This window comes from Lissotriton vulgaris, chromosome 2_1 (assembly GCF_964263255.1).
Source record: "Lissotriton vulgaris chromosome 2_1, aLisVul1.2, whole genome shotgun sequence".
Lineage (NCBI taxonomy): Eukaryota > Metazoa > Chordata > Amphibia > Caudata > Salamandridae > Lissotriton > Lissotriton vulgaris.
In genome coordinates, this window is record NC_141687.1 from 1,067,718,419 (window position 1) to 1,067,743,180 (window position 24,762).

The 24,762-nt window shown below is 46.2% G+C and overlaps 1 protein-coding gene across 3 annotated transcripts in view; it reads right to left on the bottom strand.

Moving 5' to 3' along the window:
- Nucleotides 1-24,762, bottom strand: part of BCL9L (BCL9 like) — a 211,520-nt gene that overhangs the window by 28,438 nt on the left and 158,320 nt on the right. For 2 of the 3 annotated variants that reach the window (XM_086956741.1, XM_086956742.1), the window contains exons 3-7: nucleotides 11,895-12,017; nucleotides 11,192-11,396; nucleotides 7,485-7,569; nucleotides 3,729-6,099; nucleotides 3,511-3,621 (exon numbers count right to left, since the gene is read on the bottom strand). In XM_086956741.1, coding sequence (XP_086812867.1) covers nucleotides 3,511-3,621; nucleotides 3,729-6,099; nucleotides 7,485-7,569; nucleotides 11,192-11,396; nucleotides 11,895-12,017 — 2,895 coding nt within the window. The remainder of the gene's footprint in view (nucleotides 1-3,510; nucleotides 3,622-3,728; nucleotides 6,100-7,484; nucleotides 7,570-11,191; nucleotides 11,397-11,894; nucleotides 12,018-24,762) is intronic. The other variant, XM_086956744.1, reaches the window with a different exon arrangement.

The following is a 24,762-nucleotide window of genomic DNA, read 5'->3' on the forward strand; positions in this document are numbered from 1 at the left end:
TATTTGTTTATTCTTGAAAAAGATAATACCGGAACTCAGCGCAATACTAGGGACAGCTATCCTGGAGGATTCTAAGTACGTACTCCTGGGTATCCCCAATGACTTGGTTCTCCCACGTACAAAACTAGTATTCTGTAACTTGGGTTTGGTAGTGGTTAAAAGAGACCTTGGGAGGCCCGGACATACCCGCCGTGGCCGAATGGAGACGGGGAATGGATCTTTATATGGCAGCAGAGAGGGTAACATATAAAAGTAGGTGGTGTCCATGTACGTTTCGCAAGAAACGGGGAAGCTGGATCTCACAATATGAGCTAGAAGAGTTTGATGAAGCTAGAGCTGCGTCTGTATCGGAAAATCACTGATATGAATTGTATGGTTTACTATGCCCATATTTTTACAGATGTATTGATTTTTGTTTCTCCCAAGGTGCTTAACCTCTATTGTGAAACTTTCTGATGTATTAATGTCCTTCTGCAATGTTACTTTGTTTGCAATGGGCAGCAATTGGTGTCCCTTTTGGTATGACCTGCAAAACTCAATAAAAAAAAAAAAAAAAAAAAAAAAAAGAGTATGCTATGTTCAACACCAAACCCTGCCTTCGCTAATCTCAGAGCGCCTTAAAAGGGCAGGATATTGTTATACAGGTTTAAAGTTCAATTGCGATACAATGCTGCTCTCTGGGTTTTAAGTGGCAGCAACTTTGAGAGTTATAGCAGTGTGAAGCTCATCAGAGTCCACAAAACTGATGTGTTTCAAAAGAGCTGTTCTGTAGCAGCGTTCCTCCTTCCACGCTACTGACAAACAGCGGGTTAGATCAGGCAACACTTCTGCTGACCATATACTGGTTGCATGTGGTGTTTGTTCATCAGAGGTCCCTGCTTGGGCCTAGCTTGTTAATTATATTCCTTGACACGCTGAGAATCTTGAGGGAGAAGGCGGGGATGGCAATGCCATTTAAAAACAATCTCATTCCAAGACATTTAATAATATTCTATCATATTTAATAATATTCTTATTATAAGTAATGCACAAGAAAACTCTTCAGTTTTAATTTATTCAAATACCTTTGAAAGTTTTCAGGGTTAGTCCAAAAAAGAATCTGTTGGCACCTGGCGTACAAAGTCAAACTGCTTGACTTGTGAATTTAGTGGGTTTTTTCATGTCCTCTCACATAGAACACAGAAGTAGCACCTTCCAACTTTTCATTCCTTGAAAAAACGGATGTCCTTAATACAACAAAATAACTTGGTACCATCAGGACTGATTATGGACATGCCAATTTAATGGGTTTCTCCTACATCATCTTCAAAACTGAAATCAAAGCCATTTTAGACTCTGCTTCCATGCTGATTTCTGGAACTAAAACATTGACCACCTATTTCCAGTTCTAAAGGATGCTTATGCAAGAACAAAATTCAAGCTGCTGTGGATCTACCTTGAAGTCCTGCACCACCAACACCCGAAATACCTATGCAATACCTCAAAATCTCTGATGGCAACAATTATTTGAGGAACATAGATAATCTAAGTTTGGAAACCAAAAAATGCAAAACTCACAAAATTGTTAGATTAGAATCACAAAAGTGTTAGATTAGAACTCTCTCCAGGTCGACATGAGCCTTTTAGGGGATTTCCTCAAACTCAACAAAAATGCACCTGTTTTAATATTTACATGGACTAGTTTTAGCCCCACCATCTCTAATACATGTTCCATTAACTTCTCTAAGGCCTATCTTTACCTCCCTTTCAGCATTCTTGTGACCACCTTTCCCTACCTACCCGAATTCCTTCCATAATATTATTGTAGGGCATTCATCACCACTGCCTAAGGGTGTTAAGTAAGAGAAATGGATCATCGCCTAAACATAGCACCTTCTGTTCACCACGAGACAGAAGCTACCACTACCAGGCAGAGTGAGTGTTTGCCTCCCCTGCCCTAACCATTTGGTGTTGACAGTGGAGAGAGATAGAGAAAGAGAGAAAGAAAGCGAGAGACCGAGAGAATGAGGCAGAGAGAGAGAGAGAGAGAGAGAGAGAAATAAAGAGAGAGAGAAAAAAACTGGGTTTGTTTGAGAGGTGTCACACTTCAGTGTACACACAGTTGCCAATGCTACTGAGGTTTTCATTGTAAAAGAAAAACACTCAGTGCATGGTCCATAACGCGGATTGTAAGAGTAGGGTTAAAGTACTATGGAAACTGTACATAAAAAGGTTTTCCGAAACTGAGGTACTTCAACAAGTCACACAAACCTGAGGGGCCAACAAGGCTTGATTTATAGTGGTACCCTCTGCTGCAGCCCTGGAGATTGGAAGCAAAGGCTTAGAAAAGATTTTGGTCTACAACAAAACTGGAAAGGCATGAGAGATAAGATGGTGCTCTTCTGGAAAGCCATATTGATTGCCTCGCTTTTAAAGTAGGTATCCAAAAACAGGCTCTGGAAGTCTTGCCCACAGTCAACTCCTTTGCCTCTAGGGCAGTAGGTACTGTGTCGAACTTGCACCCCGTGGTGCGAACACCTAATCTGTGGGAACACGCTAAGAAAAAGTGCCCTACAAAAGTGCTTGAGGAATTCCAGAAAAATATTTTTTGACTCCACGAGGCCTGCACCTTTCTGACCTAAAGACAGGCCAAGCTCTGGAACAAATTGTTTAATTCTTATCTACTGCTTCTGCTCTCTGTGCCACTATCACACCCCTTCATCCAACCCTCCTTGTAAAGGGGTATGGATAGTTTGGAAAAATTAAGGTCCTTCAACACCAGTTCTGTGCCAAGGACAACATAGCTACAGCACAGAGAGATGGGCAGTTTTTCTCCATTTTTAGACTATACTGTACATCTCTAGTCATGTTGTTCACTTTGAGGCGGGGAAAAGGATGGGTAGGGAGTGAGGGGGGGAAGAATGTGTAGGTAGTGAGGGGTGAGAGTTAACTACATTTCTGAACTATCTTGTGGATGTCAACTCCTTTCTCCGTTGTTGGGTTACAGGGCAGGAGTGTGTAAGACTGCACCATGTGAGACTCACTGCTGACTTTGCTGGTGGAGAGGCACTGACTCCTACTCTTGGACTATTGTGCAAGAGTTGCTGTACAGTGGGAGGCTCAGTCCAGGCTGACTGAAGTAAGAGAGAGGCACTTGCTCCTATACTGGACTATGTTCAGGACTGCAAGAAGGCCTGGTTTGAGAACTCAAGACTGAGTTATGTTGTAAAAGTGCTGTTTGGCTGGAGTACAGTGTGAGACTTAGTACTGAATGTGACAGTAAGGGGCACATACCGCTATTATTGGTCTAGGTTGTAAGTGTTCTGCAAATCTGTCTAGTGTGTCTGTCAGGAACGCATGTGGATGTCTTTGGCATAATTTGTGGTACATCCATGGCGTGCAATAGAGGACGCGCATTACTTTCATTCCTCAGCAGGTGACACGACCAAAAGCAGGAAAAACCTGTTTCAAATGGCTTTGAGTGGACTCACTAAAACGCAGCCCAAAGTGTAGAAAAGTTTGTTGAATTACTTTTTTGGAGTTCACAAGCAGCACAGCCGGTATGAGGGGGTTTTTCAGGCGCCCCATAGCGCGGCGCCAATGATTCCTCCAACATCAAAGTCACAACGTTTTTTGAGAGCTCTGCATTTGGGGGGACAAAAAGATTTTGTGTACAGGCAGCACTTAGGGAAAGTCAACAGACATGTCCAAGACATATACAGACACACAGACAGAGGCAAATAGCTTACCTGGATCCAGGCCGCCCATGGAGGGCATGCCCATAGGCTGCTTGCCCTGTGCAATGCCTGGGCTGTGCATGTTGGTCTTCGGTGATGGCACCCATCCAGGAGACGAGACGGCCATGGAGGGGGACTTCAGCCGATTAGGGGAGCTGGTGGGCGAGCGGACGCCAAGTGAGGGGGTGATCACTTGGGGTGACTTCATCGGCCCAGAATGGTTCGAGGGTGGCAAGTTTCCCATCTGTGATGGTGTCTGGGGGGACTTGAGATTGGCCGAAGGTGATGTGCCCATTGGTGAGTGGACTTGACCGAGCGTCGGGGACTTGAGGTGTCCCAGATTGGGGGAATTCATCTGGTTCATGCTGATTGTGAGATCAGAGGGGCGACGGCCCAGACCCCGTGCTGCATTCGGGTGAAGATTTCCCATGTTCACCTGGTTTGGTTGGGAATTTGGTGCACCCTGCATTGGGATGTGGCTAAGCCGTGTTGTGCCACCAATGTTACCAACAGGCATAGAACCCTGGTCAGGGCTAAACATATCCTGTGCACTCCCAATATCCTGGGGCATATTGGGGTACGGGCCCGGTTGGCCAGGAAAGGGAGGCTGTCCTGGATTGGAGAACTGGGAGGACATCATCATTTTCTGGGATGCTCCCATCATAGCCCCTCCACTGTCCCGGTTACCGTTCTGAGCTCTCAACCTGGCCATCTCATCGGGGGACATGCTCTGGGGTCCCCCCATCTCGGCAGCCCTCATTTTCTGAGACATCATCATCTGCTGCTGGGGCGTCATCTGTACATTCAGGTTCATGTTCATGTTCATATTAACGTTCATGTTCATGTTGAGGTTGCCTGGACCCATCTGGGCATCCATGTCTCGCAGGCTGGATGGGCCAATGGGCGGGCTCAGCATCCCCCGCGAGCCCACAAAGTCCATACCCATTGGCCCCCCACTCATGCTGTCTCCTGCCATCTGTCCAGGAAAGAGGGCAGGGTCCATCTGCCGGTGAGCTTGCATTAGACGCTCCATTTCCATGCCCTGGCTCATGGCACCGCTGGGCATGCCCATAGGCCTCTGCATACTCCCTGCACGCTTCTCCATTAACTGGTGCCTCAAGATCTCTTCTCTTGCCCGGGGATTCATGAACCGTTCTGCCTCACCTTGCCCGGGGGGATAAGGCACATTTCCCTGTGGAAAATTCCCGGGGCCTCCCATGGGAGGCATATCATCTGTCCAGACCATGCCAGGCCTAACTGCACGCTGCATGGCACCCATTGGCCCAATCCCATCCATTGGCATGTTTTGCATCCCACTAAAACCAGAGACCCGCTGCATCTGATTGCCTGGGAATCTGGGGCCAGGAAAAGCGGCACCACCACGCAGCTGGAGCGATTCTTGGATGTCGATGGGCCCTCCCATACGGTTACCCATACCTGGGGGCCACTGCTCACCTGGTTTGCTGTGGTAAGGTGGTGGGGGGGCCCTCATCATCATCCCACCCATTGAGGGCTGCATCATGTCCTGCATTGGGCGGCCGTGCATGGACATGTGTTCTTCCTTCCGACGCTTTTCCTCGTAGTACTCCTCCTGCAGCTTCCGCCAGGCCACCTGTTCAGGCGTCAAGCTGTCCTGGTTCAGTCTATGCATCATCATGCTCATCTGCTGGCCCATGTCAGAGCCAGGGTGGTGCGGCACTTCATGCTCCATACCTGGGGCCCCCAGACTTTGTGTTTGTGATATCATAGACTGCAGTGGCTCCTCGTACTTCTTGTGACCGGGTGGCGGAGGCGGTGGCTGCTGCTGAGGTGGTTGAGACGGCGGCTGCTGAGGTGGTGGCAGAGGCTGTCCCCCCTCATCAGCATTTGAGTTGCCTTTCGCGTACGGATCACCTTCTCCACTACGTAGTAACAGGCGTTCAATGTCTCTTAATGTCTGCAGGGAACGCTCTCGATGCTCCAACTGTTCCTTGGACAATCTTTCATTGGTGGTGATGCCACGGGGTCCCAGGTTGGCTGGCCCGTTGCCAGGACAGCCAGGACCACTGTTGTCTTCAAGCAGGTTAGGCCCAGCCACAGCAGAGGGATCTGCTGGTCCTGTTTGGATTTGATTACTTGTGGAGTTTGGTGGGGTTGGATGATTACTTGCAGGCTGGTTGCCACTGCTAGCGTTGGGTAGTGAGTTGGGGGTTAAGTCGTGGTGAGATTCCTCAGGTCCACTCTCTTGTACCAATGAATTTGGTGTTGGTAGAGCTTGTTGGCTGCTACTTTTCTGCTGTGGACCTCCCTGTGGGGCCTGTGGAGTGCTCACTGGTGGTGCTGACGGTGTGCTCAGAGGGCGCTGCTCCTGGGCAGTTGGCACAATTGGCGCCTCGTGTATGACCTATTAAAGACACAGAAAAAAAATCTTGAGTAATTCAAACAACATTAGAAGGTCCCTCTTCCCTTCCACTCTGACAGACTGTAGTACAATGGGTGTTTCTTTAGCATACTTTACTGGTCAACGCTTCCCTCCAATCCTGTTCTAATATAGGAATCTTAGCCCAATAATAGCAAGAATTGGGAACTGGAGCCTCTGCAGGATGAGGAAATTGTGTTTAAGACAACCTCTCCAGCTTCATTTGTTTTTTTATTGTTTATTCAAAAAAATGGCTTTGATTCCTTGGGACCTACATGCCCTCTCCAGCGATGAGGGACTCTAGGTTTAGGTTATTTTGATTTAGAGGGGGGTCGTGTGCCATAACCGATGAGGATGGAGGAAGCTATAAACAGACATAATAAGACATTGTATTTCAAGTGGACCAGTCATGGTGTCTTTGTGAGGGTGTGGCATGCGCGCATAACTCCATTCAGAGGCGCAACTAGAGGCAACTTTCAGGGGGTGGGGGGGCTAAGAAAAAATTTCGGGGGGGCTGAACCTTTAATCCGTAGGCAGAGTGGAGCTGCAGGGGCTCTTAGAAGGGGTGAAACAACTGCAAGGCCTAATTAGCATTCAAATGGTCTTTTAAAGACCTGTGAAACGTTCGGGTGTGGTGTGTGCCCAGGATCTGTCTCTTCCCGGGCTGCCACACACGACGGGGGGGCTGAAGCCCGGTGAGTTCAATGGGTGTTGCGCGCCTGCCTCCATTGCGTCCAGACTCAGGACAGAGGAAGAAGGGGTGGTGAAGAGAAACTTCTGTTTCCCGCAGAGAGGCTGAGGTGCGGAAGGGACTAGTTCAGTAGCCACCAAAACAAGCTATTAACACGCGGGAGCACATGACGGTGTCCACATAAGCCTGAGTGTGGTTGCAGCATTCAGTGTGAATGAGTGTGAGGATAGGATTGGCAAAGACAAGTTTGTGTCTGGTAAGAGGCTTTTCTGTGGGAAACTGTGTGCATATGCCACTTATGTATCAATGACAGTGTGTTGCAACTGTATATCTTCTCTACACAGCATGAAGCTGTGTGCACAATACTCAAAGCTCACACACGTCTCAGTCATAACACCAGAGAAGCAGGCCATAATGAAGACTCATGGATAGTTATTCACTTCTACAAGTTTAGAAGGAGATTTCTCTGGCTGCAATATGTGTAACACGTACACGTGTTTTCGAACTTGCCTAAGCATGCAAAAACAAGCAAGGCCACACCACCACGCGTGTGCCCAGAAAAAGTCACACAGCCCCTAATGGATTCAAGTACCTACAGTGACCTGCCATTTGAGATCTGGTCAAGGTCAAGGAGGACTCACTTTCAGGTAGTTGGAATAAGTCTCCAGGAGGCACCCACCTGATCCAACTTGCTGCGAGGGACGTTCTGCTGATGGTAGGCGAGAATGGAGTCTGCTGTGCCGTGTAACACTGCCTCTGCCGCTCTGTGGAACAAGTGCAGAACAAGAATAAATAGAAGAACATGAAATCTTATCCCACCAAATGACAAGGGACTTTGCTGCAGGCAAAGAATTAGGAACAATGTAGCACCTCACGGTTGAGGGGCCGAGCCCCACATAAAGAACAAGGAAACATGATCCAGCTAAAGGATACAGAACCCAGGCAAGGAATGAGGAACCTTGACCAACTAAAGAACAAGCAAGAGTGCTGTACTAACGAATGAGCACCACTTCCCAGCTAAAGAACAAGAACAAGGAATGGTGCCAGTATCAAGATAATGAAAGGCATACATCCAGAAGACAAGGTCTAACAGCCCTGCTCAAGAACAAGGAACTATTCCCAACCAAAGGATACATTGTCTAAGTCAAAGAACAAAGCACAGTGTCCCTCACCTAAAGAAAAGGGAATAAGGCATCAGCTGAACAACCACCAATTGCGTTACAGCCAAAGGCCTAAGAACTGTAGTCCAAGCACAGAACATTGAAGAAGGGAGTGTCCACAACCAAAAAAAAGGAACAATGTTCCGGCCAAAGAAAAAAAGAAGAGTGCTACAACCAAGAAAAAGTAATATCTGTAAACCCAAGAACAACAAAACCAGACATGATTATAAAAACTAGCAAATGCGCCTCAGTCACAGAGCAAGAAACCATGTCACAGCTAAAGAGTAAGAAACAATACACCAAAAAAACAGAACAAAACACATGCCAACAAAAAACATAAGGTACTACATCCATATAAAAAACAAGCAACTATAGTGTGCCCTTCCCAAATCAAGGAACCATACCCCAACCATATAAAAACATAATCATGCCCCACTTAAAATAGGCAAGGAACTGTGCCCTAATATAAGTGCACCAGATCTAACGAAAAAGTAACTGTGCCACAAGGAAAGAACAAGAAAGAAAGAGTGCTGCAGGAAAAGAACAAGAAACTGTGCCACAACAAAACAGGAGACCATATTCCAGCCACAAAGAAGGAACAATGTCCCAATCACAGAGCACTCAGTTGTGCTGCTATAAAAGAATAACAAATCCCACTCAGAGAAGAAGACAATGCTCTCAATACGGAAAAAGGAACTATGCTTAGATAACCGGACAAACAACAATCACTTACCCATTAACAAGAAACCATGCCCAAATCACAGAACTAGGAATAGCAGCCAAACCCAAGAACAAGAAATTATGACTTAATTACAGAATAATAAACTGTAGGAAGCCCCAAGAACAAACCAGGACTCATCCATAGAAAAACAACATGAGGAAAACCATGAATTAGAATTCATGAACCAACTAAAGACCAAGACACTGTGGTTGAAGTAAAAAACATGAAACCATGAATCAGCAAAAAACAAGAAAACATGCCTGGACACCAAAACAAAGAACACGGCACCATGATTCAGCCAAACCACAATGAACTATAACCGAACCAATGAACAAGAAACCATCAAAAGAACAAGGTGCCATGGTTGAACACTAGAACAAAAACCTATGACCCAACCAAAGAACAATGAACCTTAGCAGAACTCAAGAACAAGGAAACATGCAACTAAAAATAAGAATGGTGTTGGTAGAAGGATGGGGGGTGGAGATTGAGAATAACTAGGGAGCAATGAAACACTCCCCTTTAGTTTGGAAGAGGTTCAGGGGGTCACATCTTGATGGGAAAGGAGGAATATTGAATCAGGCATTCATATTTCGGGTGAAAACACGGCTGTTTGTGGGGGTTTAGGTGAAGTATATTCTTGTGCTTTTTGTGAATCAGACACGGTCAAGTTGGCAGAGGGAACTGATGGGAATCGGACAGTCACAGGTTGGTGAGGAGTCAGACACCAATCCGCTTGTAGTGAGATTAGAGCAGCAAAGTGAAACTCAGAAGTGGAAAGAAGGGGTGATACAGATCAGGCACTCCTGTGTTGACAGACGAGGGGGGGCAAAATATGCTTTGGTGGAGGCTCAAACATCTGCAGTGGAGAGAGAGCAGATCATCCATGGGCACTCTCATGTTCCCAGAGTTTGAGTAAGGAGATTTAGAAATGACTGGAGGTGGGATCCGGCACCCGTGTTTTGGGAGGCACGGGTGGTGAAGATATCGGACACTCACATGTAGATGCAGATCTAACACCCACCTGCGGGGTGGGATCAGACAATCAAGTGTAGGAGGTTGATTAGAAACGCATTAGTTGACAGAGAGCGTGACCGGACTGGCCAATCCGGGCAAATGGGCAATCTCCTGGGAGACTGGAGCCCCAGGAGGCTTGTTTTGACACTTGGAGGCCGGTTTCGGCCTCTAGGAAAGGTGGTGCATGTTACGCAATCCCGGGGACAACTTTCAATCAATCAATCAGAGTACTTGTAAAGCGCGCTACTTACTTGTGAGGGTCTCAAGGCACTGAGGGGAGGGGTTGCCGCTACTGCTCGAAGAGCCAGGTCTTGAGGAGTCTTCTGAAGGCGAGTAGGTCTTGGGTCTGCCGTGGGTGGGTAGGGAGGGTGTTCCAGGTCTTGGCGGCGAGGTAGGAGAAGGATCTGCCGCCGGAGGTTGTTCGTTGGATGCGGGGAACAGCGGCAAGGGCGAGGCTGGCGTGTGGGGGTGTGGAAGCGGAGTTTGCTGTTCAGGTAGGCTGGTCTGGCGTTGTGGAGTGCTTTGTGTGCGTGGGTGAGGAGCTTGAAGGTGATCCTCTTGTCGACGGGGAGCCAGTGTAGGTCTCTCAGGTGGGGGGTGATGTGGCTGCGGCGGGGGAAATTGACGATAAGTCGGGCAGAGGCGTTTTAGATGCGTTGTAGTCGTCGTAGGTGTTTGGCTGGGATTCCTGCGTACAGTGCGTTGCCGTAGTCCAGTCTGCTGCTGACGAGGGCCTGTGTCACCGTTCTTCTTGTTTCTGTAGGGATCCACTTGTAGATCCTGCAGAGCATGCGGAGGGTGTTGTAGCAGAAGGAGGAGACGGCGTTGACCTGTTTAGACATGGAGAGGGAGGAGTCGAGGATGAATCCTAGGTTGCGTGCATGGTCGGTGGGTGTCGGTGCTGTTCCCAGTGTGGTCGGCCACCAGGAGTCGTCCCAGGCTGAGGGGGTGGGTCGGAGGATGAGTGCCTCCGTCTTGTCAGAGTTCAGCTTCAGACGGCTATAAGAGTTGCTCTGTCTCTAGGGGGCATTAGTGCATCTGCACATGGGGGTTACATTTATAATTTTTGCCAGGGCTGTTTAAGTTCCCAGTCCAGCCCTGACAAGGAGTCATATATGCAAGTGCAGTTGGAGTATAAAAAAATTGTTTATTGGCGGGGGCTGAAATACGCATGTGTTGCTGGGGATCAGATACTTATGTATGGGTGGCAGTTTAGATATTGATCTGTTTGGCGATTATCAGTCACTCACATGTTGGTGGTGGATCAGACACTCTTGATGGTGGGGATCAGAAACTCACAAAAAGGTGGAGATCAGACATGCATGTCTTTGTGAGGGATCAGACAGATGCTCATATGTTGGGTGGGGATCCCACCTACATGTTCATAGAGAGGTTAGACACTTGCATTTTGACAGATGGAAGGATATGGGAGGATCAGACACTTTCTGGAAGTGTTGTGAAGGAGAGTTAAAAGGATTAATCACTCACGTGTTAGCAAGGTGTGTTGTGAAGACATAAACAAAATGTGAAGGCTGCTTTATTGGCCCGGCAACACTGCTGGCATCAGGGCGCGGCCCAACTGGAGGGCAGTGAGGTGTGCTGGAAGAACTCGTCTCATTCAGGGTCGGCAGTGGGTTCGAGCCAGGGCCTAGTGTGGCGGCGGTGGCCATGACAGGCTCTGCTACATGACAGTCTGTGAGGAAGAGAAACACTAGTTAAGTTACCCAATTAGGGGCATATATCACTACACCTAGATTTAGAGAAGCTGGTGCCAAGGAGACAAGTGCAGCCTGAGGAGCAGAGACCAATGCTGCAGCTGGAGTGGGAGGAACCGACACCATGCAGCTGGGAGAGCAGAGACTGTGCTTACAGCTAGAACAAGAGAAACGAGAAAGGGATAAGCTAAAGCTAAAGGCTATGGAATAGCTGAAACTGGAGAAGGAGAAACCATGGATTCATCTAGATCTGGGAGTGGGGGATGAGGGGAGTCAGAACTAGTTACAGTGTCTGCATCATGTGCAAGGTACGAGCTGAGGTTGGGAATCTTCTTTCCAAGGCGATGGATCAGGTTGGGATTCCAGACTGTGCATTGGATCATTGTCTGTTCAGATGTCCACTATTTCCAGGGGGCTCTACCCGTTTACCTTCAGCAGTGCAGGCACCGGTCACTGTTTCTTTTGCAAATACTTACTGTGTCCGGGGACCAAGGACTTCTCATCCTCCTCGCTGTCGGGACCCGAGCACCACTCATCACCACTGTAGGGCTGCTTCCGTTCCAGTACGCATCGCCGCTTGCTTCGTGGAACCACCTCACCTGCAGCCGAAAGAAAGACCATCACGAAAGAAAGATCCTCAGTCCAGACACAAAAGGCCAGCTACCAGGTAAGTAGGAGGATCTGAAATGTCTGTCTAAACATGCTGGTTCCTGCCTTAAGTATCAACCGGGCACATGTCAGGTATATTTTTTAACAAAGAGCAATTTATGTCTTTTAGATAGGAATACACTTCTATTAGAAATACCTCACCTTACTTTTTTTTTAAATATTACATTTTAGTATCATATTTTTAATAAAAAAGGAAGGACAGTAGTGAAACTGCAAGATCTATTTCACAGGAAGTACTCAGTAGCCGGAAGTCTAGTTGTGATACATCCTCTTACTTTTGTAAACGTCTGAAATCAAAATTTCTATTTCCTGAAAGCAATAGTACATAAGCGAATTCCGAAGTTCTGTTTTCATAAAAGCTTCTATATTTTTAGATATTCGACAACGGACACTACTTTTAACGAGGATCAGAAATGATGTATGCTACTACATGTTTTCTGATGTAAATAGGAATTGTTCATCTGATAGCACAGCTACTGGTCATCAATAAATCGTCAATAATGTATTGCAACATTAACTATGGAGCTCTGTTGTACCAAATAATATTAAATAAATTACACTGCTGGGTTAGCATCCGAACGGCGATGGTTAAGTCTTACATTGCACTTTTCATTGGGACTCTAAATGGTTTGACCTTAATTTAGACATCTTTTATCTTCCTAACTGCTTCCTAGCATTTTCGAGGTATACAGTTGTGTGAGGAAATTATGACAGAAACTGTCTGTCGAAAAGCCAGTTTTTGAGGTTTCTTGCGAAGATGGGGAGCGATGTTGTCTGTCTGAGGTGGAGTGGTAGGGCATTCCAGGCTCGGGCCGCAAGGAAGCAGGAGGGGTCTCCCGATCTGGTCTTTCTGGTGCAGGGGACTACAGCGTAGGAGAGCTGGGCAGATCGTAGGGTTCTCTGGGGTGCGTGGAATTTGAGTTGGCTGGTCAGGTATGCTGGTTCGGTGTCGTGGAGTGCCTTGTGGGCGTGGGTGAGCATCTTGAAGGTGACTAGCTTAGATGGGGAGCCAGTGGAGTGTGCGCAGGTGCTGAGAGATGTGGCAGTGTCTTGGCAGGTCGAGGACCGGTCTGGCGGCGGCGTTCTGGATGTTCTGTAGGTTGCGGGTGAGGTTTTTGTTTATTCCGGCGTAGAGTGCGTTGTCATAGTCGAGTCTGCTGGTGACCAGGGTGTGAGTGACGGTCTTTCTGTGTTCCAGGGGGATCCATTTGAAGGTCTTACGTAAGAGGCAGATGGTGTGGAAGCAGGAGGACGAGACTAAGTTGATCTGGTGGTCCATTTTGAGCTCGGAGTCCTGGATGATTCCTAGGTTGCATGCGTGGTCCATGGGGGTGGGCGGGCTTCCGAGGGCAGGGGCCACCAGGTGTCGTTCCATGTGTCGGGGTGTGGGCCCATGATGAGTACTTCTGTTTTGTTGGCGTTTAGTTGTAGGCAGCTGTTTTTCATCCATTTGGCGTCGGCTTCCATGCCTTCTCGAAAATTGTGTCTGCGGTATTGGGTTCGTTGGATAGGGAGAGGATGAGTTGGGTGCCGTCTACGTATGACACAATGTTGAGTCCGTAGGTTCTGACGATGGGGGCGAGTGGAGCCATGTAGACGTTGAAGAGTGTAGGGCTGAGGGAGGACCCCTGGGGGACTCCGCAGGTGGTAGGTGTAGGGTCGTAGAGGAAAGGGGGGGGGGGGGAAAGAGTCTGACCCGCTGCGCTCTGCCAGAGAAGGAGCAGATCCAGTTGAGGGCCTGGTCTTGGATCCCTGCATTGTGCAGTCTACGTATTAGGGTGCGGTGAGAGACTGTGCCGAACGCTGCTGAGAGGTACAGGATGATGAAGGCTGCTGTTTTTCCTTTGTCCAGTAGGATGCGGATGTTGTGTGTTGCAGCGAGGAGGGCGGTTTCCGTACTGTGGTTTTTTCTGATGCCGAATTGGGAGGAGTGGAGGATGTTGTGCTTTTCGATGAATGTGGTGAGTTGTCTGTTGATGACTTTCTCTATGACTTTCGCTGGGAACAGGAGCAGGGAGATGGGTCTATAGTTTCTGGAGGTCGGTGGGGTCTGCCAAGGGTTTCTTCAGGAGGGGGTTGACCTCGGCGTGTTTCCAGTCGTCAGGAACGTGGCGGTTGCCAGGGAGCAGTTAATGGTGTGGTAGAGCATCGGTGCGATGGTGTCGGCGGCTCCGTTGGAAATGTGGTAGGGGCAGGGGTCCGTGGGGGCCCCAGAGTGGATTGACTTAATCATCTTCAGTGTGTCTTCAGTGATGAGGGCTCTCCAGTTGTCAATCGCTGGCTTCAGGGTGTCGGGTGGTTGGTTAGGGTTCAGTGTGTTGGTTGTTTTCGTCGAAGTTCTCGTAGATGCTCTTGATTTTGTGGTGGAAAAATGTGCTGAGTTTGTTGCAGAGGTCTTGTGAGGGAGGGATGTCGGTGGACTCTTTGATTGGTTGGGTGAACTCCTTGATGAAGTTGAAGAGTTCTTTGCTGTTGTGTGCGTGAGTTGAGATTCTGTCTTCAATCGCTTCTTTCCTCGTTTTTCTGATGAGTTGGTGGTGGGCGTTGGTGGTGGCTCTGAAGTTGTTGTAGGCTTCTGTGAATTTGGTGTCCCTCTAGGCCTTTTCGAGGCTGCGGCAAGTGAGTCTTGACGTTCGGTGGTAAACCATCTGGCTTTCTTGGCGTGGGTGTTGTTTTTCTTGAGGGGGGTTATGGTGTTGGCGCTGTCGAAGATACATCTGTGCAGTGTTTGGGCTGCTGTGTTGAGGTCGTCGTTTTCCGCAATGTTTGGGGTGGAGTTGCTGAATGAAGAGGTTAGCTGTTGTAGTTGATTCTGGTCCAGTTTCTTCGTGGGAGCAGGTGCAGGTGTCTGTGGATGGTGGGTGTTCTGAGGGTGAAGTGGACACATCGATGGTCAGTCCATGGGTGTTCGGTGGTGTGGCTGAAGGTGATGGAGTTACCTGTTGTGAAGAGGGGGTTGAGGGGGTGTCCTGCCAAGTGCATGGATTCGGTCATGATCTGTTGGAGTCCAATGTTGTGGAGGTTGTCCAGGAGGGATGTGGTGCTGGGGTCCAGTTGGTTGTCAAGGTGGAAGTGGAGGTCTCCCAGTAGGGTGTAGTTGGTGGACACGGTGGCATGAGGGGAGGTGATGTCCGTGATGGAGTTAGTGAAAAGTCCACGGGGTCGGTAGATGAGGGTTTATCGGAGGGTGGTGGTAGGGCTGGCCAGTATCTTGACGTGAAGGTGTTCCATCAGGTCTGTGGGCTCGTCAGGAAGTGTGCTCAGGCAGAGATTGGATTTGTGGACGATGGCGATTCCTCCTCCCGGGCAGGTGGGGCGGTCCTTCCTGGAGATCTTGTATCCTTGGGGAATGGCGATGTCTGGTCCTGAGGTGGTATTGGTCCACGTTTCGGTGAAGAACACTACGTCCAGGGTGGTGCTGTTGAGGAGGTCCCAGATTTCAGTGGCACGTTTGTGGAGCGATCGGACATTGAGGAGGATGCATTGCAGGGTCTTCGGTTGGGTTGTGGTCTTTCAGGCGGGTTGCGCCGGGTCTGTTGTCTTGGCGGTGCTGCAGGTGTGCTGGCAGCCGTGACAGCTGAAGGGTCCGTGGGTGTCGGCTGCTGATGCTACCTCGCAGTTGTTGTTGCGTCCTGGGTTGAGAGCGTGGAGTGCCGCTGGGTCGTAGCATTGGCGTTGAGGAGGTCCAGGGTCCTGGCGCATGTCGCAGACAGGCTTGCCTTTGGCGCACCAGCAGCGTGCCCGCTGCCCGCGTCCGCCATGAAGTAGGGGTCAGGGAGGGCTGGACACCTGGGAGGCGGGGGAGGGGAGCTGGATTAGGCTTGCAGCGTTGGTCGTGCTGGGGGGGAGGGGCCATGGGGGCAGCAGCGGCAGGGAAAGACGGTCAGAAAAGGCAAAAAGAGAGGAAAGAGTGGAAATGAGGTAGTGAAAGGTACAAGAAAAGTGGGGGAAAGACAGAAGGAGAGTGAGAGGGAAGATTAAATCAGTAAAAAACGAGTGAAAACGGATTAAAGACTCAGAGGGAGAGTGAAAGGGGGAGATTGAAATCAGTAAACAACGAGTCAAAACAGAGAAGAGACACAGAGGGGGATAAAAGGGGGAGACTGAAATAAGTAAAAAACTAAAGAAAACAGAGGAAAAACAAAGAAGTAGAGTAAAAGGGGGAGATTGAAATCAGTGAAAAACAAGTGAAAAAGGAGAGAAAGAGCGGAACGAGAGAAAGGAGACAGAGGTCCACTGGACCACCAGGGATGAGGCGCAGGTAAAACCCAAGAATGGAGGAGGGCCTCGAACACCAGCACACGAGAGTGCAGGGGCTTGGGGGAAGGCCTCACTTGAGGGTTGGAGCTGCGAGGGGGGAGAGCAATTTCACTGACAAGGAGTCAGTTGTCTTAAATATGACTTAAGTACCACATATTATGTTGAGCAATTGTGCTAATAAACACAGATTCACACATCTAGTGCCACAGTCCAGTGCTCAAATTTCAGTTCATTACAACAGTAAAGAGACCATGACATGAGAAAAACACTGTTTATTGCCTCACACATACTATTTTACAAGTGTTTTCTACAGGAGCTATAACTTGCCCTGCTAGCATGCATAATATTCCCATGAAGTATGTCATTTGAGACGTCATGAGTGTTGCTATGAATGTTATGATCTAACATAGTATAAGTAACGTAATATGAAAGTATACAGACTGAGCATGAAGGCACGAGTTATAGTTCATGTATTCTGTTAGTGAGTCTACAACACTGTGTATGGAGGTGCACAAGTTAATGTAAGTTTTGGGGGAGGGGTGTACATTATACCTTTAAGTTATGACTATAAAGTTATAACTATAGCTTTTAAATTTAGAATGATTGTGCAGTCTAAGTTGGCTTTGTATTCAAATAAATAATAAAGTTTTTCTAACTATAACTTATCCTTTGTTTTTTTTCCATTAAATTCCTGTGTTTTTTTATAAAAATGTTTTTGAACTCATATAATGTTATTTAATTAATATTGTATTAATTGTTAAAACACATTTTTAGTACTGTGGTACTTTTGCAAAACTTCATTTTGAGGAGTGTTGTGGCACAGAGCGGAGTGGCGCAGAGTGGACTAGAGTGTTTCAGAACGCAGTGGCATAGAATGGAGTACAGTGTCAAAGAGAAGAGTGTCGTAGAGTGAAGTGTTCTTGAATGTCGCAAAGTGAAGTGGCCTAGAGTGGAGTAAATTGTTGTTGTAAAGTGGAGTGGTATAGAGTAGAGTGTCAGTGGAGTGGGGTGGAGTGGAGTGGCATAGAGTGGCATAGAATAGCTTGTAGTAGAGTGGAGTTTTCTAGAGTGTTGTAGAGTGGAATGACAGAGTGCAGTAGAATGTTGTAGATTGTAGTGGATTAGAGTATCGTAGAATGGAGTGGCATTGAGTGTTGTAGAGTGGAGTGTCATGGAGTGGCAAAGAGTAGAGTATAGAGTATGTCGTACGGTAGAGTAAAGTGGCGTGCAGTGGTATAGAGGGATTTGAGTGGAATAGAGTGTCAAAGAGTGGAGTACTGCTGCAAAGTGTCTTACAGTAGAGTGTTGTACAGTGGATTCGCGCAGAGTGGAGTGACGTGTCATAGAATAGAGTGGGGTGGCGTGTCACAGAGTGACATGTCAGAGTGTCTGAAATTGGAGGGGCGTAAAGTGGAGTGGTGTTGAGTGTAGGGGCATGTCATAGAGTGAAGTGGCTTGTTGTACAGTGGAGTGGCATTTCATAGACTAGAGTGCCGTCTGGTAGAGTGGAGTAGAGTGGTTAAGAGTGGAGAGGAAAAGAGTGGAGTATAGTGTTGTAAAGTAGAGTGGCATAGAGTGAAGTGGCATGGCATATCGTGTCATGGAGTGGCATGTCGTAGACTGGCGTACTGTAGAGTGTCTTAAAGTGGAGGGTTATAGAGATGAGTGGCATGTCTTGAAGTGACGGAGCAGAGTGTAGTGGTGTAAAGTGAAATGTTGATTACAATTGTGTAGAGTGTTGTATAACTTGCCCCTCTACTTGTCTCTGTACATTTTGTTTTTATATTTCAAAAGTCCTGCAGTACCTTCGAAACAGTACTGCAGTACTTCGTACGTTTAAAATAATATATATACACATCAATAAAAATGGTAAAACATGTTTTTTTACTTCTTGAAATAAGCATTATTTAACATGTGCTCCTCTATAGAACATAGTCAAAGTTAGGTAGCACAAAACGTTTGCATTAAATCACATCCGTTTTGACATACAGAATGAACATCACTTTTGGCGAGTTGGAGAAGCGAAGTATTCACAAAGCTCTTACAAAAGTATGTTTGGATATTATCAAGCCTTCACCTAGCTGGGTGAACATCCAAGTTATCACATGTACCTCTGTATCAAAAAATGTATATTTGAACTATGTAATATAGACTTAAATGGACAATAAAAGCTCCATATTCGTTCAGGAAAAATACTACATAGCTTAAGCATTTGTGCAACCCTGAATTCATGTGAAAAGAATAATTATTCCGACTATGTGCCACATAACTCTACTTACTAGTGACGGTTCTTTGATTGTAAAACACAAAGAATTACATGAACTTCACACTATTTATGCAGAGTTAAAGTTACAATGTGTATAGATTACGACACACTACAAAAAAGAAAGTTTTTCAAAAGTACTAAAATACATCAGCTAAGCTGTTTTTTGGAAAACATTTTCATTGAGCTACATAAAATTAATTTCACGAATGTGGGTACTGACTCCGCGGCATGCCGTCTGCCAGTAGTCGCATGGGATAAATGTCTGCGGACACTACAGACAGAAGAACTGAGAGTGAGGCATGGCCGAATGTCACATCCTGTGACCAGTACAGCATCGTGAAAGGCCATGCCTTAAGTTACCACTGACACAGGTACTGTGCATGAGGCAAGTCCGAAGACCACTCCCAGAGTACCGGAGTGTGGAGCTGAAAGCCTGGCCCTACAGCTACAAAGGGAATATGCACTTGGCATTACCAAAGGCGCTGCTTTGTCCAGGGCCAGAACAGCATTATGTGGACAAAGTATATAATTCCTAAACTTAAGAAATTCACTGACTAAAGCCTCTCTCCTGCTGTCTCTCTCTTTACTCAATCTGTCTCTTTCTCCTCCTTTTCTTTCTGCGCGCCCTCTTTCTCCCCTACTTGTCTCTTTTTCTCTCTCCTCGCCCCCTCTCTCTCGTTCTCTGTGACAGTGTCTTATGGTTGAGACCGTTGGTTCGTACGACAAAAGATATTTTGAACACTAATTTATTTTGGCGCAAATCTACCGGAAATGTTACAAAAGGGGTGCGCATGTTTCCCACTCAGTCTCACAGTAAGTTTTTCTCAACTGTACCACGAAAAGTGACGGACACAGTCACACCAAACTCACATGAAGGTAGTGCTTGGTCCAAACGGAACCCCTTTCTTGGTTCGGTGTAAAAATGTCCTTTGGTGGTTAAAATATTTTAAAAATCGATGCGGGGTCCACAGTGTGGTTGAAGGCCACACTCTGTGCCCATAGTGCACTGGGCATGGTAAAAGGCAACGCCTAGTGAAGATCCTCAGTGGAAGCCAGGGCACCTGACAGGCACCCGTTACATATATCATAACAAAACCCAGCAGACAGCATTAGTTAAAGGATATTATGTGTCAATAAAAAGATCAGTAAATAGCCAATAAGAGACAAAAATACAAATATGTATTTTATAAAATGTCACCTATTGTCAACATCACCAGTGATGTTATTTCATATGTTAATTATGTTAATTCCATATGTTAATTGGGATGTAATCTGAGACATTGCATTTGCGGTCGTGAGCTATGCATTGAGCAGGAAATATAGTTGTGTAGTTCACAATACCTGAATAATTTAGGTGATAGCGCGAACGAGAGATAGCGAATGAGAGACAGAGAAAGGGAAAATAAAACCAGAGTTAGAGGGCGAGGCGAGACAGCGAGTGAGAGAAATAGAGATAAAGAGAGCAGTAAAGAATGAGGCATGAGCCGGAGACTGATAAGAGAGTGATAAGTAGATGGCGAAAAAAATGGAGTGAGGGGTAGAAATGGGATGAAACTGGGAGAAGAGAGACGGATATAGGCTGTTATGGTTACATGCAAATTTTCCTGGTGAAAATGAAAAGTACATTTGAACCTTTCTGTGTTGCTCCTCCAAAGGGCCTTTTCTCGCTAATTAGCACAAACAACTGCTCGTGTGAAAGCAGCCTGTCTTTGGAATGCCATTCCAGTATGATGCTTTTCCATAAATTGTGCATTTAGTTTCCGCAATTTTTAGGTATTCGAATTAAATGATCTCCTTCTCTGAAACACTTTCTACAAATTAGTTGTTTTAGTGTGAACATGTTTTGCAACCACTAGATGGCGAAAGTGTTTCAAGAACAAAATCAAAGTAATCAGTATAACACTTTTGAAACTTCGAGGAAAAAAAGCGGGACTAAGGGCATATGAAAAGTCCCATTATTGCCCAAATTCGTCAGCAAAGGTATCAAAGCAATAGAAAATGGCCCCAGACTCCAACGCCTACGGCTGCCACTCGTCGCACAAAGAACCACAATTCAGTATGTTCAGAACTAGGGAAGTTAATGTTTGTAAGACAACAATCGAAACAATTGGGACATCTTGCCTCATGCGCGCAGACGCAAATACTGACAAAAATGCATAGGTACACGCTTTTTCAGCTAATTGAGGCCCACAGGACGCCATCAAATATTGCATGAGTCCGTAAACTTTCCGCAACGCGGGCTTGAGGATGCAGCCAAAAGCTAACCAGCTCGGCGACTGCCAGCCTAGCCAAATAGTCCTTATAGAAAACTGTGCAAGCTCCATTATATTAAAGTCATTTCTTTTTGAGCTTAGATGTACATTTGTTGTCATGGAATTCAGGATCCAATAAGCCCGTTCTTCCCATAAGACGTGTAAGGGGTACATGGTGGGTGTTTAGTGGACTAGTGCATAATTTTAAAAGGACCTATACACAGATCTCTTGAACTTTTAGCTTTAAATGCTGAATATTAGGGATAACATATGCACGCCCTTCAGAACTGGCACTCTGGTTTTACGTCTGCTACCCTAGAAACTAAACACACCTCTCATTCTAGATGCCCTCCTAGATGCCAACCCAGACATTTCCATCAAACACAGAGACCTAACTGGGCATCGGGAGGGCTATGAACATTTGTCCAGCCGTCAATAACCAGGCCAAGAACCTTTGCAATGAACTTGGCAACTTCACTTGGCTGGCCACTGGCGCTACACACACACACGCCGCCTACACACAGGGTGCAATATTCGTTCCCAAGGAATCATCGCAATTGCAAGGAATGAACATATCTGTTGGAATGACCACTAGCTTATTTCCTTCATCAATAAGCTTCTGTCAAAACCAAATACCAACATAATACAGGAGTGCAGGCACTGGAACAAACCAGTCCGGGTAGAACGCAATTCTCACTTGTCTGCGGTCTCATGACCTGTCCAAATAATGGATGTAAAGGAGGCTACAACTGGCTTTTCAGAGCATTTGATGACCTGATGCTTCTCAAAACTTTGATGCCGCCTATAAAGTAAATGAAGGCACCTTTGATCAATGAATGAATGAAGAACACTAAAACACAATTGCCAGCCCTACATCATCAGTTAAAGAAATTCAGAAATTCTCTGAACAAAATTAATCTCCAGAGACTAAACAAAATATGCAAATCAACACTCAAGTAAGCAAAAAGGTTTCGGTATTCAAATCAAATCTCCAACATAAATACCACGCAAAGGATCTCTGGAATTCTGAAACCCTGAATGCGCTTCTGCAAAGAACCCTCAAGATCTCTGCAACTTACCTTCAGACCAAATTGCGGGCACATCAAGGATGCTAAAAGCTCATCTTGGTAACAAGACAGTGGACTCTAAGTCGACTGAGACCAAGGCAAGGAGCAACACACAGAATAACAATCACCCTATACTTGACTCTTTCGTGCAATTTCCACCCTAATATGTATTGATCTGGTTAAGGCCAGTGGACCCGTGGGCTCACCTTTAGATCCCTGCCCATGACAAATTTTCAAGAATGTCCTGGTATCTATAGTTAATACAATAACAGCAACGGATATTATCTACTCTCTATCCTGGGTACCTTCCCTGCAGAGTCTAAGGCATTCTACATATGATCACTTATCAGGAAAAAAAATCTTGGCCCAGTGGATTCAGCCATCCAATCTCAAATGTCCCTTTCCCAGGAAATCTGATTGAACACTTTTCTCTCAGATCTGCAACTTTCTTTAAGAAAACAAGTTATAAATGGACCAGCAAACGTGTTTCTGCCCGTGAAGAGGAACGAAATCTGCCCTGATCTCCAATCGGGACCATCTGAAAGGCACCACAGATAGGAATGGTGTAGCTGAACTTCTACTGGATCGACTTTGACACAGTCCACTGGTACTTTCTCCTAGACAGAATAAAAGAAAGTAGCATAAAGTCAGCAATCCTCTCACTTCCTCGATTAACTTGCCTAGATGTATCCATTAAAGTACGAGGACCCAAAGGATCAACAACCATTTATCCGCTCCTTTCAATGTCCAATACTTGTTGAAATCTCTCAACCTGGCATGCTACAACTATGCAGATGACACACACATCATCATGAAATTGGGAAATCCGAGTGATCTCAATAGTTCAAGTCTAGACTAATATGTCCCGGCTAATGCTATCTAATCTATGTCCCAGATGTTGCTATCTAATCAACATATGCTCTCGTCATCCAAAACAGAAATCCTCCAACGTAGAGATTGGAAATCTACCATTCTCTGCATGTCTGGCCCAAGAACTGAATGTAATTCCAACATGGCAACACTGAGAAACCTGGCGGTGATCTTTGTTGCCTGCCTTCCCTGGTATCTAAAGTCAGGCCACTTACGGAAACGGCACTTCTAACAATGCCTGCTCTGAGATAAATGTTCTCTCATCCTGAATTCACACAGAGGCTTAGGCGAACATTTCCCTCGTCTCTAAAATCTTGAATATGCAAACTGACTGCCAAAGGGATTCTCTTGCCTTACCTCAAAGCCTACAAAAATTCAAAATGCCACGACAAAATAACTTCTACATGTACAGTTACATGACCACATCTCACCAGCCATAGTAGCCCTTCTCCTGCTTTCCGTCAGAAGAAACATAACATTCACAATTATATGCATAATGTATAAGGCAATCACAAGCAATTGTCCAGCATTCCTGCAAGGAAAGCTCAGAATATTCACAGAAAAACTATCTATCTCCTAGACTGGCACCTCAACTAATCACCTCAACCTGAAACGAGAAGAAAATGGAAGAACCTCCCTCTCTGTAGAGCCAGCTAAAGTCTGTAATGGCTTGGATAACATCCAAAAACAACCACGAAGAAATCACAAGACTGAGAAGACCTAGTTCTTTACAAAATGCATTGTCTGGAAGCCATTATACATCCCCCATTGGTCAACCCAAATATTTAGCAGATGCATGCAAGACATGCACACTATGACAATATATGATTCAAGTGGGGTGCACCTTCATCACAAGGAAAGTTGAAGATTATTGTATTATACAAATTATGTCTTTCATGGTCATTGATTGTTATGCCATTGTAATGCCTCCTTTCCAAAGGCCCACTAAAAATGAAATGTAATTAAACTGCATATGCTATCCAAGCCATTGAGTATATATTTCTTGAGGATATTACATCTTCACAGAGATCCCTCACCTTATGCACATCCTATAGGCTCCAGACTTGACCAAGAAGCGTAATAGCAATAGCACTCCACCACCGCCAATTAGCACCATGCAGTAGCAGCCAAGTCTCTGCCTGTCCCGATGTGATAACATCTGAGTAGCTAAGAGTCAACAAGTATGCCGGTATCAGTTCCTGGTACTTTTCCGCACCCCATCAAGATGTTCAGAAAGGAACTGTACAGCTTATATGTTTACATACTTGAAGCTCTTATTAACAGCACTATCTCACACAGGAGAAGGGTGGGCAGAGAGGAATCTGAGGGAAGATGTAGTCTCCAACAGAAGAATTGTTGGCTAACAGAAGTACATTCGTCTTCCGATGGATACTTTTTCGGCAGATTCTCCACTTTATGAATGGGCCATAAATTAATAGCCTTTGGGAGGTGGGATTGAGTTTTGCCAACTATCTACAGAGATTATGCACCACGTTCTTGCAAATTATAGGTCAATGCGTGGCTTGAGTTGTGAGGCAGTAATATTTAGAAAAAGCATGCAAATATGACCATGTGGCCACCCAGTTGATGTCAACAACTGGAAGGCTTCTGCTAAGAGCCATGGAAGCGGAATGGGTAAAGATGTCCCAGTGATGCTTGCCGATAGCCATTCAAAGGGATGGCGCAAAACTGAGGAAACATCCAGTTCTGGACAGTAGCAAAGAGATCCATCCAAGGTATCCTAATGTAAAAGAAAAATTTCCATCACTTTGGGATGAAGTTTCCACGGATGGTCCTCTAAGACGAGGCGACAGAGCATCGGCTTATGAAATGTCCAGCTAAAGCGAAAATGCCCTGTTGATAGGTCCAACACCACATACGAATTGCCTTCCAACACAGCACAGAGTCCATGTCCCAAACTTCCCGCCCAACTTGTTGATGTAATGGATGATGGTGGTGC